This window comes from Trematomus bernacchii, unplaced genomic scaffold, assembly GCF_902827165.1.
Source record: "Trematomus bernacchii unplaced genomic scaffold, fTreBer1.1, whole genome shotgun sequence".
NCBI lineage: Eukaryota > Metazoa > Chordata > Actinopteri > Perciformes > Nototheniidae > Trematomus > Trematomus bernacchii.
In genome coordinates this window covers 7,164,491-7,179,301 of record NW_022988098.1, presented here as the reverse complement: position 1 = coordinate 7,179,301, position 14,811 = coordinate 7,164,491, and the positions used below count along the sequence as shown (strand labels likewise).

Sequence of the window (14,811 nt, the reverse complement as noted above, 5' to 3'; positions counted from 1 at the left end):
TATCCGGCTGAACAAAACGTGCATTTATCAAACAGGTTCGTTTTCCACAGACCTTATTTCAAGCTATTTTCCAAAATCCTATGGAGAAATCCCATTGACTCCCTAGACGAGGGAACCGGTAGTAAAATGCTAACTCACTTCCGGGTTTTAGGACTCATCACTGCACCACTCAATAATAAATAAAAACAACAATTACAGTAGCTCCAACTTCATCACTGGATCTGTAAGCATTCACCCAGTGGGCGGTACATTGGTTTATCAGCCAATCAGCGCCTCGTCCGTCAGTCAGCAGTCAGTCAGTAAGTGGCACTAAACTGGGAAAGTGCCCGGACTGGTCAGACTGTGTTTACTTTCTCCTCCGGTAGTGAGTGGAGGTCTGTCTGACAGAGCTGCTCACACTGAGGCAGATTCATGAGAAGCTCCGCAGAGATCCGAAGGTGAAGCTCCGACATGAAGCTGCTGGACGAGCGGATATGGGCGCTCTTTAAGCGCCACTGGAAATACACGCTCACCTACTGGAGTGTTTTCTTCAGCTTCGGGCTGTGCATCGCCTTCCTGGGCCCCACGGTGCTGGACCTCCGCTGTCAGACCCACTCCAGCCTGCAGCAGATCACCTGGGTCTTCTTCTCCCAGCAGTTCTTCCTGCTGGTGGGCAGCAGCCTGGGGGGGCTCTTCAAGAAAACGTGAGTGAGCTGAAGAGATGGCAAAAGTACACACATCCTTTACTCAAGTAGAAGTACGGATACTCGTGTTTAAAAATACTCTGGTAAAAGTAGAAGTGCTGACTAAACTTCTTTACTCAAGTAAAAGTAAAGAAGTATGGGCTTCGAAATGTACTTAAGTAAAAAGTTCCCATAACTAGCAGCTGTTTTAATGAGTAACTGACCTCCCTTTATATTAATAGAACAATAATGTTATTGTTAGCTAATGAATGTTTCCATGCTGAACAACGGCAAAATTACAAAGTTTTCATTGGTCCCTCTTCTTTAGAGAAGACCAGGAAATGATGGATACACGGATCGTGTTCAAATCAATAGGCACGCAATGACTCTAAATAATAATGATCACGCCACCAAACACACATTCAAACTAAAGTAGCCTGTTTGGAAAATGTAAGAAGTAGAAAGTACAGGTGTTTGTGTTCAAAATGTAAGAAGTCAAAGTAAAAAGTCATCAGAAAAATAAGTAGTGGAGTAAAGTACTGATACCAGAAAAAGTACAGTAACGAAGTATTTGTACTCCACTACTTCCCACCTCTGGTGAGCTGCTTTAAGCCTACTTTTCATTTTTTGTATTTATCCCGTTCATGGTATAACAGTATCATGGGGAAATAAGGGGAAACACAAAAACGTACAAAACAATACTTAGTTCCCACTTGACAGTTAACGGAAATAAACAAAACAAATAAACAACATCACCAAACATCACATGAAAAGAAAAGAGCAACATCTGAGTCCTACTGGAGCAGAAGGGGGACTTTAATGTTAGTGCGTTGATGAAATGCAAAATAATGTTATATTCCCATAATATTCAGAGTCATAGTAAGACTAATGAGTCTGTAGTAGATACTGTGTAGTCGCCATATGGTTTCTGTCTAACAATGTCCCTACATTTGTATTATTACACACACAAAAACATATAAGAAGGTTGAATAAATATACATTTTGTTTAAGGAGTGGGATGTCCTGTGGTCTGGCGTTGTGATGCTTTTAGGCCTTCTTTAAAGTTGGTGTATTATCCGATGTAAAGGAATGTTATAACCCAGTCAAACTACTTGTGTAGTCGCCATAGTATTTAAGGTTTTATATCTAACAGTGTACCTACAATTGTATTATTAAACACAAAAAAAAGTTATAAGAAGGTTGAATAAATAAATGTAGCTTACAGTGGTCTGGCGACGTGATGCTTTTAGGCCTACTTTAAAGTTGGTGTATTGATCAAGTTTGAAGAAACGTTTTATTCTTATAGTGTTCATATTAAGACTCATTGTGTCGACCAAAAAGCTGCAATGGGTTGGAATCGTAAACTATTTGTTTAGATTAGAAAGATATTGGTCTGAATTTGACTTGCAAATATGTAACATTCAAATGACAGACGGCTGTTCAAGGTGTCTGTATTTCCTCAGAAGTGTGAAAGTGGATCCTGTTTGAGGACAGGTTATTTATTTAAACATTGTATAATATTGATCTATTTCACGTTCAGTGTGCCGTGTACTGTCTCTGTTAGATGTAGAGTCATTGTGCTCTGCTAGTTATGTCCAACATAATATTGTTGTGCCCTTATATCCCAGGCTCTGGGTAACATCTCCCTACAAACCAAACATTAGGACAAGGTTAAAAGCAGAGTGGAAAGTTGGCAGGAAATGAAAAGAATACAAGGTGAAGATAATGTGGAGGTGTGATAAGTAAAAGATAAGGGAGAAACAGCCATGAAGGTGATTTTACTGCAGCAACAATACGCTGGAAATTCATGTTTTAATATCATTGATAACTTAGGAGTGAAAAACATTTAAAGGGGCCCTATTCTGCTCATTTTCAGGTTCATGTTTGTATTTAGTGTCTCTACTTTAAAGAGTCCTCTCCTGCTGATGTTCAGGTGTATATCAGTATGTAGTGCCTCTACTTTAAAGAGTCCTCTGCTGCTGATGTTCAGGTGTATATCAGTATGTAGTGTCTCTACTTTAAAGAGTCCTCTCCTGCTGATGTTCAGGTGTATATCAGTATGTAGTGTCTCTACTTTACTTTAAAGAGTCCTCTCCTGCTGATGTTCAGGTGTATATCAGTATTTAGTGTCTCTACTGTGACATGTCTCATACTTTAATGTTCAAAAAGCTCTTTATTTTTCTCATACTGCCTGTGCTGCAGCACCTCTTTTCACCCTCTGTCTGAAACCAGAGCCCAGTCTGCTCTGATTGGTTAGCTGGCCGGCTCTGTTGTGATTGGTCAACCGCTTCAGAGATGTCCCACCCCTTAGCCTGTCACGTACAATGTGTTGGAGCGTTAGCCAATAGAAGCGTGAGTGTTACATTGTGATGTCACTATGTTACAGATGTAAACAAGTCCAATGGAGCCTTGGGGAGTAACAGATTACATGTAATTGGATTATGTTATCAGATTACATTTTTAAAATGGGGTTTACTAGCAGGATTAAAATGTTAGAATACATTTGAAAAGAAAGACAAATACATTATAGGAAGACTGCATTTTATTTTTGGTTTTCTTTTGGGCTACATTCCTTCTTCTGAATTTGAAATATGTCTATTTAAAATGTCCCCCTCAGACTCCTGTCCTCCCTGTGGACACTCTTCTCCTGCTCGCTCATCATCTCTCTCGTGTTCTCCATCATCCCGCTCTGTAACCATGTGTCGCTGCTGTCTGTCGCCATGGCGATCGCTGGTCTAGCCATGGGGGTGATCGACACCATCTCCAACCTCCAGCTGGTGAAGCTCTACCAGAGGGACTCGGCCATCTTCCTGCAGGTCAGGGGGGGGGAGAGAGGGGGGGAAGAGAGGGGGGAGGGAACAGCTGTGAGTGTTTGATTTCAAAATGTATTCCGTTAGATTAACTGGGGGGTCCAGGAACGTTTTTAAGCTTCTTCTTCTTGTCCCTTTTGAACATGACGGAAACTATTTGAGAATTTATTTTGTTATACCCTGAACATTTATTTTTATTTTGCTTCTCTTTGTTATAATTATTGTAATTATTATTGTTTGTTTTGTTTCTAAGATCTTCAATCAAAAATGTACTAACACAAAAAACTGTACCTGTTTAAAAATGTAATCAGTAACCTAATCTGAGTATCATAATATAAAAGTAATGTAATCTGATTACCTTATGTCAATCACATCTGTAAACAGCGCTAAAGCAGGAACATTAGAGGCTATACAGCGAGCTTCTGACCTGGTTATATCCTTCATTCAAAATAAGATTGTACATATATGACCACCTTGACCTTTGGGGAGATGATGAGGAGAGGACTCATGGCCAACTTAGTTTACAAGGAGGAAACCTTGTGTTGAGAATGTGTTGATTATTAATTGTTGTTACGCTAACTTATTTTATTTTTGTGAAGATGACTAAAACATTTAATAAAAAGTTGCTCCCAGAGAAAAATCTATTCTAAATACTAATTAATCTGACATCATAACCCATGTCCATGTCCCGCCCCAGGCCTTGCATTTCTTCATAGGCGTTGGAGCGCTGGTCAGTCCGCTGGTGGCTGATCCTTTCCTGTCAGACGACTCGTGTGTCCTGGGTTCAAACTGGACCCTGAACTCATCATCTGCCTCGGACCTGGGTCACCTCCGCAACAGCCTGGTGGGGCAGGGGGGCGCGATCGCAAACATCTCCCAGTATCCTCTGCACACCGAGGGGGTGGTCATCACCAGGGTGTCCTACGCCTTCTGGATCATCGCTCTGATCAACGTGAGTTCATGTCAGTGTTACACGTTTCATATGATTGATGATACAGAAACGTATAATAATAATAATAATAATACGTTTATTTATTATAGCACCTTTCACAGAAATATAATTTCACAAGTAAGAACAAAAGTTAAAATTAAGACCACAGAAACATGAATACAATAACCACATGAGGCAGACATTTTTAAGGTCAACATAAAAACAAAACACAGAGCACGTGGAGTCCTGAAAGGAACAAATATAAGAACAGAACACACCACACACATTTCAAATAAAAGATAGGTCTTCAGTAGTTTTTTTAAAAGCTTCTACCGAGACTGCAGAGCGGATGCCTTTAGGAAGAGAGTTCCACAGTGTTGGAGCACCACCTGAAAGGCACGGTCACCTTTCGTTTTTAAACGAGACCGTGGGACAGCCAGTAGGCCCTGGTCTGAAGACCTAAGTGACCTACTCGCAATGTAAGGATGGAGAAGGTCACATATATATTCCGGTGCATTTCCACGCAGGGCTCTATATGTAATAATATAGTATACAGTGCATGCTAGTATAAATGATCTGTTTATGGCTCAATGAAAGTCCCTAAATGAAATTAAAGATAACTCATGACATAGAGTCAGGAGTCTCTTCTACTCTGCTATTTTTTCCAAGTCTATGGGTGCCAGACTTCAGTCACTCATTGACTACAAATGATTTGGGATAGAAATGGCTTCTTGGACTTACAGAGCAAAAAAAACAAACATCAATACTGATTCTTCTTGAGCTTAATCATGAAATGTAGGACACTCAGGACACAGGGATTTAAACATTTGCAGACCATTTACATGCAGGAAAGGGGGAACTCCAAAAAGCACACTAGGCCTCTTTTAGCCCCCACCTGAGCAAAATATCACTACATTATTCAGTTGGAACTGTGTCTGTTTTAAGCCGAGGCAAATGGAGTGGCATGGACACTACTTCTATAAAGGGAGAGTTACAATTTGAATCAGCTGACAGGAAGTGTTGACGTGAACTCGGTGACAATACCCTCTTTGTGTGTGTGTGTGTGTGTGTGTGTGTGTGTGTGTGTGTGTGTGTGTGTGTGTGTGTGTGTGTGTGTGTGTGTGTGTGTGTGTGTGTGTGTGTGTGTGTGTGTGTGTGTGTGTGTGTGTGTGTGTGTGTGTGTGTGTGTGTGTGTGTGTGTGTGTGTGGTTGTGTGTGTGTGTGTGTGTGTGTGTGTGTGTGTGTGTGTGTGTGTGTGTGTGTGTGTGTGTGTGTGTGTGTGTGTGTGTGTGTGTGTGTGTGTGTGTGTCAGCTCCCAGTGCCAGCAGCAGTGTTAGCTCTGATGTGCCATGAGAGACTGCTGCCTTGCTCAAGCACCGGTACACGCCTCATTGAGAGAGCCGACTCTCAGGCCACCCCCTTTGAGGACAGTGATGAAGGTGAAGCATATAGATTCATGTTTGTGTCCGCTGTACCCAATTGAAATTACTTACCTCAGTATCCTTTTCGTCCTATAGGTTATCAGAGTTTTTTCTACTGCTGTAACCTTGCCAAACTCCGAGGTCGCCCGGCTACTTTTTTCCTCCTCCACGCTCTCGGTGGGGCCGTCGTCTTCATCACTGATGGAATAATAGTGAGACTTCCTGCAACTATACACATATAAACATACATACATGTATGTAGACCGTACACTCGTTTCCACGTTCTCTTAGGGGTACATTAGAAGAGACATAGATACTGCATGTGATCAAATGGACAGGCCAACCAACGGACAGCTTTTCTGGTTACTGATTTGGCCTATATATCTTACAGAAAGAAGTACAAGCTGTAGCATTGGATGTGTCACTAGGCAGTTTATTAGTTAAAAACCCTTGGTTCCTGATGGTTACAATTTGCAAAGAAATGTGCCTCCTTATGTGACTCATAACAGAATCAAAGCTGAACAACGGACACAGACCTTATATCAAGCTTCTAACCGAAAACACATTAAAAAACAGTTGACTTTGAGACGAGGGAACAGGAAGTGGTAAACTGCTAACCCATTCCCTGGTTTTAGGACTCATTACTGCACCACTCTATACTCTCTCTTTTGTCCATATTGTCCATAAGTCCTGTTGGAATCATAATCATTTATTTTTACCTCAAAACTTTCAAAGCAATCGATCCGTTTTAAAATGTCATTCAGTATCACATCCATGGGTAAATTGCAAACATGGCATCAGTACTTCCTGTTTACATCCTTCAAAGCACTAAGCATACTGTACTCTTTGCTAACCTCCTGATGTATTTGTTGTGCTGCAGGGCTCTTACGCTGGCTTCGTCTACACCTACGCAGTGTCCCCTCCTCTGCTGATGGGTCATAGGACTGCAGGCTATCTGGACAGCACATTCTGGGCCTCCATCACAGTGGGAAGACTGGCTTTCATCTACCTGTCCTACAGATACTCAGCTCCCAGGCTGCTCACCGTCAGTCTGGTATGAACAAAGATTTAAAGGTCCCCTATTATTCTGTTTTTCATCAATATATTACAGGTCTCAGATATACACAAAACATGTCTCTGAAGTGTTTGGCTGCAAACACCAAACAGATCATTGCAGCATCCCATAATCCCCTCTGTTTCAGCCCTGTTTCCAAAGTGCTGATTCTCTGTCTGTTACTTTAGATGAAAATAAGGAGCCCCTCCCCACGCCCCTCTGAGAGATATTTGGTTAGAAAGAACACAATGGTGCTCTAGGAGGAGATTCAGGTGATAAGGTGGGGGGGGGGGGGTTACCTTGGTTGCTGATTGGCTAATCAAGCCAAAACATCGTTATGACATCATAAAGTGGCCAAAATCTGATCAGCTCATTTTCAGACAGGTTTTTATATAAATGGATCAGGACAAAAAGAGAGAGAATCTTTGTTCCTGAAACTTTCAGAATCTCTTTACACAGAGGGGACACATGTTGATGTATAAGAGACATGAAGAAGAGGGGACACATGTTGATGTATAAGAGACATGAAGAAGAGGGGACACGTGTTGATGTAGAGGAGACATGGAAAAGTGGATTTTGCATAATTAATATCTCAGTGCAGAGAGGATACAGGTTTTCCCACGTTGACCTGTATGACACGATGTCTTTTCTAGTATCACGATTCAGTTAATGCAACAATAAAGCTCATGACCAGCTGTTGTGTGGAAGAATATGACCAAATATTTGAACTGGGCGTGCATGCACCTAACAGGATGATGTGGCATCACCAGAGGATGATTCAGGAGTTAAACAAACAACACAATCTTTAAGCCAAACCAAACTAAAGGGGCTAAAACCTAATACAGGCCCTTTATTTACAACAGAATAGTACTTACTAAATGTCTCTGTTTGTCTTTGAATATACTCACAGTGAATTGTAATGGTTCATTGTGTTCACTGTGAATATCAGCACATACCTTTGCAGAGCTATTCCTTCTACTGGTCTGAAATGTGAATTGTAGTCATGGATGATGTGAGGAAACCGGAAAGTTATGCTGGCACTGTTTGCTTTGCAGATTTTGTGTTTTTCTTTGGTTGGTTTTAATTATATATAGAGAGTTGTTCTGAAGTTGTCATCAGTATGCAAGCCAAGAGGTGTGCTGCCTTTGTCTGGTGGACATGTAGGTGCACTCATACCTTCAATTTGAACTGCAGAAATGCTAGTCACATGCTCAGAGACATTGTTGTTTTGTTTTCCATTTGAAAGCCACCAGAAAACAACCTTTTGTGCCGAAATAGCTCAGTTGGAAGCGTTAGACTGAAGATCTACTGGTCCCTGGTTCGATCCCTGCATGGTTTCGGCAGCAAAGAGGACAGTTTTGGGCACAACCTTGATGGTTAGAGCTGATGAAACATAGCAATCTGTCTTGATGTCTGTTCGTCATTCAGTTTCACTAATACATACCTTCAATGTAAAACTGCGGATATGCTAGTCAAGTGCTATGTGTCAGCCCATCTAGTATTACTTCAAGTACGCACTTTCTGAAAAGTCATTTTTACAACAAAAGAGGTGCCTGGATCATTCTCATTTCGACTGACACTGCCACTTAGTATTATTGAATGAAAGGTTGTAGGATGGAAAACAAAACTACATTGTTACTGATCATCCGACCAGCTTTTCTGCAGTTTAAATTGCAGGTATGAATGCACCTACATGTCCACCAGACAAAGACACTCTCCCAACTGAGCTATTTCGGCTCAAAAAGACAGACTATGGTGGCCTTCATACGAAAAAGACAACAACAACATCCATTGATCTTTTTATGGAATTACGGGTATGCTTGCTGTGCAGTTGGATACAATCGTTGTCATTTTCTTGTTGAAATTTGTAGAAACTAGTCCGATATGTGTTTTATTTTGTTGATATTTACTGTAATATGGGTTACATTTTGCACGGCAAGTACAACTGTGCTTTATTGTTGTTAACTGCAGACTTCTGTTAAGTTATCATTGCCCATTTTTCTTTCAGCTCGGGGTGATCCTGGTTCAGTGCCTGTTGATGATCTTCTACACCAGCTGTGTGTTCCTCTTCATCGGCACCTGTGTGTTGGGACTGTGCATCAGCAGTGTGTTCCCCTCCATGCTGGCCTTCACAGAGGACATACTCGACTACAAAGGTAAGACCCAATCACAACAGAGCCGGCCAGCTAACCAATCAGAGCAGACTGGGCTCTGGTTTCAGACAGAGGGTGAAAAGAGGTGCTGCAGCACAGGCAGTATGAGAGAAATAAAGAGCTTTTTGAACATTAAAGCATGGAGACATGTCCCAGTAGAGACACTACATACTGATATACACCTGAACATCAGCAGGAGAGGACTCTTTAAAGTAGAGACACTACATACTGATATACACCTGAACATCAGCAGGAGAGGACTCTTTAAAGTAGAGACACTACATACTGATATACACCTGAACATCAGCAGGAGAGGACTCTTTAAAGTAGAGACACTACATACTGATATACACCTGAACATCAGCAGGAGAGAACTCTTTAAAGTAGAGACACTACATACTGATATACACCTGAACATCAGCAGGAGAGGACTCTTTAAAGTAGAGACACTACATACTGATATACACCTGAACATCAGCAGGAGAGGACTCTTTAAAGTAGAGACACTACATACTGATATACACCTGAACATCAGCAGGAGAGGACTCTTTAAAGTAGAGACACTACATACTGATATACACCTGAACATCAGCAGGAGAGGACTCTTTAAAGTAGAGACACTACTTACTGATATACACCTGAACATCAGCAGGAGAGGACTCTTTAAAGTAGAGACACTACATACTGATATACACCTGCACATCAGCAGGAGAGGACTCTTTAAAGTAGAGACACTACATACTGATATACACCTGAACATCAGCAGGAGAGGACTCTTTAAAGTAGAGACACTACATACTGATATACACCTGAACATCAGCAGGAGAGGACTCTTTAAAGTAGAGACACTACATACTGATATACACCTGAACATCAGCAGGAGAGGACTATTTAAAGTAGAGACACTACATACTGATATACACCTGAACATCAGCAGGAGAGGACTCTTTAAAGTAGAGACACTACATACTGATATACACCTGAACATCAGCAGGAGAGGACTATTTAAAGTAGAGACACTACATACTGATATACACCTGAACATCAGCAGGAGAGGACTCTTTAAAGTAGAGACACTACATACTGATATACACCTGATCATCAGCAGGAGAGGACTCTTTAAAGTAGAGACACTACTTGGACTTTTCATTTCATTTGTATACTACTTTACTCTACTGTACTATTTATTTTACAGACTTACTGTATTTACTAGTTACTTCATACATTCAGATTTTGAAACACAATAACTAAGGAAAACTTTTTAAATAAGATTATACGGTGTAAACCATCCAACATTAGAATAAGAATTTGTACAGTGTGGTTTTAGTACTTTTACTCAAGTAAAGAATCTGAATACTTTTTCTTCCACTGAAAAAGATCCTTCCTCATGTCGTGTGTTAATGATTTGTATTAAGACCATTTTCATACATGCAGCTTCCCTGCTTCTGCGTTTACAATACACCACAAAAAACGGAACAAACAAAGTAGAACAACTGGAAGAATAACCTGAAAGTAAATTAAGGAACGAGTGACAAACCCAAGAATGGGACAAACAGGTTATTGCACACATTTAGGTGTGTGTGTGTGTGTGTGTTTGCACGCCCAAGCATACATGCAAATAAAAGAGAGTAACGTTGGACATCTGGACCGGTTGATGATTAAACCTCTGATACATGTTAATGATTCTCAATTCCCATCATATCAAATCCTTCATTACATCATGTATTTCCTGTGTGTTTCAGGTTGTGCCACCATGGTCCTGGTGACCAGTGCCAGCACCGGAGAGATGCTGCTGCAGCTAATCATCGGATCGGTAACACCCTTCACACTCTTTAAATGTCCCTTAATTCACAATAATCAGTTCATTTAATCTCGGCACGTTTATTTTTCTTGATACCTCATTGTCACAATGTTGCACATGTAGTTTAACTGGTTGTCAGCATCATTGTTCATGAGGATGAGTGTGTGGCCGACAGTGTCTTCAATTATAAACCTGGTCTGTTGCTACTTCAATTGTGTTTTTTGTGTGTGTGTGTGTGTGTGTGTGTGTGTGTGTGTGTGTGTGTGTGTGTGTGTCCAGGTGATAGACAGTCAGGGCAGTTACTCCTTCCTGTTGTGTTGCACAGTGACGTCATTCATCAGCTTCTGTCTCTTCCTGCTGCTCCTTTTTGTCCAGCGTCACCATAGAAACGGCCAAACAGGTAAACACTCAGGTTTTTCAGGTATAAACAGTACAGTGAATTGAATCCCTACAATATCACCCTGGATAGTGATCTGATGCTCGATGTACTATTTAGGCTGTGTACAAAGACTTTATAATTTAAAGAGACTGCTATACCGAAGTGTTGAGATATGACGGGAAGAGGATATCTGTCAGTTTGCACCAATATTATCCTGCCAGAATTCATGTATAATGCATTGAGGACTTACTGACCCTTATTTCTCCTGATAGATTGTTTACAAGCAGTGTCTTTGTGATTTTTGGTGGTATAACGAACCAGGAAGTACGGTGTCCGACAGGTGCCAACGCGTTACAACGGCCCTAAACATTTCTATGAGGAGAAACACACTGTCGTTTAAAAAATGATTTACAAATGAGGAAACATCTTCACCTACTTGACAACACAACAGAAACAGCTGGGACCGGAGCGCTTGTTGACGTTCTGGGTTTCTAAAGTTGTTCAAACCGTTACTGTTGTTGGAAACTTACCTTAAATGTTTTATCAGCTTATTTGAACAATGTGATCGCATGATTTCTTCTGATATTATTGCAGTTCTGTTGAAACCTAGCTAGCTGACTTAGTCATTTCACAAATATTGACAACACACTAGCAGTTATGAAGCACACACATTTTCAGAGACTGACAGTTACCAGCTTTTTAATCCTGAACTTCGGTGTTCCCTGGTTTACGTTGCGTTTTGGGCTTCTTGCAGCGTTTTGTATTAGCAGCGCTTTTAGTGACTGGGGGGGCCAGGCTGGGACCAGTTATTTTCTGAGAGGGGCACAATAAATGCAGGGCGAAAAAGACAAAGACAGTAAGAAAACAATGCAATACAGTTATTGGTACACATATTTATTTCAGATACTTATAGTTACAGTTTTTACGCTCTAATGCAGGGGTGTCAAACTCAAGGCCCGGGGGCCAAATCTGGCCCGCGACTTCATTTTATGTGGCCCGCAAGAGCTTACAAAGAATATAATACGTTTAGATGCCGCTTTACAGTAGCAGGTTGCCCATAAACTACATGTCCCACAATGCATCTCGTTTTGTGACATGCGCACTGAAGAGACTTGCAATTATTTGCAATGGACTTCTGCTTTCAGACGTAGTTAATTACTAAGTTATTATCCTATCCGATAATAATCCAATTCAGAGGCAATAATGTAATATAATACATTATTTTATATATATATTTATATATGTATATTTATATAGTTACAACCGGCCCTTTGAGTGCAACCATAATGCTAATGTGGCCCGCGATGAAATTGAGTTTGACACCCCTGCTCTAATGGGTCCGACTAGAATGACAAATAACGTTAGTTCCGCCTATTCCGTCAGCCAAGAAATTGTTTAATCCTAAACTTTTCATTTTCAGGGGGGTCCAAAGTCAGTGTTACCCCCCCCGCACATGTGTTTCGGTACATTTTTGTGTTAATATTTGCCTGCTTTTTGAAGCTGTAGCGCCTTTCTCCTAATAACAGTGTTAGGGCCGTTGTAGCGCATTCACTTGTTTGGCTCGTTGTATGTCATCAGTTCTCTGTTAATAATCCCTCAGACTAATAGACACGGTTTATCCCTCAGATCCGTCTCCAGGCATGGACCTTAAAGAGAAGCCACAGCCCGGAGGTTCCTGATCTGAACGTCCCTGAGAGACTGAGGGGGACACACACGGGACACACGTGACCAATGAATGTGCTCCGATGAGAAGACAGCAGGAGAAGAAGAAGCCTCTCTGACACATGGACTCAGAACAGGAGCTTTACCCTGGTCTCCTCCAAATGAACATGTTTGACGTACAGAAGCCTGATGATCAACGAGCAGCTCGATGGATGAGAATTACTTGACTTTATTTCATGTTTGGCACAATTATCTCTTACAGCACTTTGTAACTTTGTCCTAGCCATGACACCTTAATGATAAAGGGCGATTTCTCACCTGTAGGTCGGTTTATTTGTTCGAAACAACGAGGAAAGATAGTTTCATTTTGATAAAATGAGAAGTAAACATGGAGTTATTAACTTGTTGCTGGAACAGTTTCTGTGATATTTATCCTGTGATGTGTATTCATGTTCCTTGGTGTCACAACAAGCTCCTTGGTGTCACAACAAGCTCAGGGAGAAACATTTATACATATTACAAGCATTATTAGTTTGATTAGACTGCGAATTAGCCGCATGGTATGAATAATGTCCTACAAGTAGAGAGTGGTGCGGGAACGAGTCCTAAAAATGAGCAATATACCGAAATCAAATGGAAATATCCCATTGGTTTTTGTCGAGGGAGCACTTTGCGATGCTACCCTCAGGCTCGACCTACAAATAACGTCATCGCTGCTCCTCTCCATTGACAGTAAAGATTTTTGAATGTATAATTTAATGAACAGACGGTGTACAGAAGAGTTGGATTAAAGCACAACATTTTAAACATCTTGTGACCTATCATTATGGACAATATGTGCACTGTGCATGTGTGAAATCACCCCCAGTATTGCCTCCTCAATGGTTTTGTATGATGTCACATGTTTCTGTCAAAGCATCGGCAACACATGACGTCATTTAACCCTTAGATGCACGAGTGACTGGACCCTACACTCTTCCATAAGTGGGTCAAAAAGGACCCGTATTAGAATAAGAGGTGTTTTTATGCCATTTTTGTCATTTTGGTTAAGAAAAATCACTTGTATTATATTTTGGTTCACACTAGAAATATTTTATATTTAATTTTTCACTATTTATAATTTTAGAAAATACATTTACATTTTGAAAAAAAATGAAATTCCATAGAAAATGCATGCGGGTCATTTTTGACCCACTTATGGAAGCTTGGGGTAGTAATACAAAAACTACAATTTCTTAAAATTTAAATTTAAAATGTGAATGGCATGATATCCAAAACATGTTTTTCGAGGAATAGCTGGAATAAGAAATGATAAAAAAATGTAATTACAAAGATACTCTAAGAAACCACCTCACCGGGTCAAAAAATACCCACTTATGCATCTAAGGGCACGTGTCAGAACTGCCATTGTAATTTCCTGGCGGCCGAATGAAGCCACCAGACAGTTAATTCAGTCTTCACTTCATTTTGTTTAAAGAACATTTATTGACACATGTCATATGATAAATGTTAAGTCTTTGGCGATTAGACCCCGATCCTGAAATGGTATATCTAAAGGGGGAAATACAGCCGTGAGCATATAGGGAACCCCCCGGGGTCTAGACACTGGTGATGATGCTGAAGATCTGGATTTGATGAGGAGATGGGATGAAGAGGAGGTGCGATGAGGTCTTTGGATTAGCTCTCCTGGCACTGGATATGATGAAAGGAGGTGGATGGGGAGGAGGGGAGGAGGTGGATGGGGAGGAGGCGGGCGGCAGAATGAAAACCTGAAATCACAGCTGACTGCAGGAGAGAGGAGAACCATTTTAAAGTGTGGCTGCAGCACAGGGATTGGCTGCTGGAGAATGAGGTGAAAGTAATGGGTTATAGAGAACGCCCGTGATGAGCTGATTATATGCAGCTGCGGAGTGAATGTAGATACACCCAGTCTTCCTG

The 14,811-nt window shown here is 41.0% G+C and overlaps 1 protein-coding gene across 1 annotated transcript; it reads left to right on the top strand.

Moving 5' to 3' along the window:
• Positions 1 to 315: 315 nt before the first annotated feature.
• mfsd4aa (major facilitator superfamily domain containing 4Aa) lies at positions 316 to 13,682 on the top strand. The gene is made up of 10 exons (XM_034121539.1): positions 316 to 683; positions 3,280 to 3,478; positions 4,170 to 4,424; positions 5,716 to 5,842; positions 5,921 to 6,036; positions 6,705 to 6,878; positions 8,887 to 9,034; positions 10,774 to 10,844; positions 11,112 to 11,232; positions 12,838 to 13,682. Exons 1-10 carry the CDS (start codon positions 451 to 453, stop codon positions 12,888 to 12,890), a joined length of 1,497 nt encoding a protein of 498 aa, XP_033977430.1. The 5' UTR covers positions 316 to 450; the 3' UTR covers positions 12,891 to 13,682.
• The last annotated feature ends 1,129 nt before the right edge of the window (positions 13,683 to 14,811 follow it).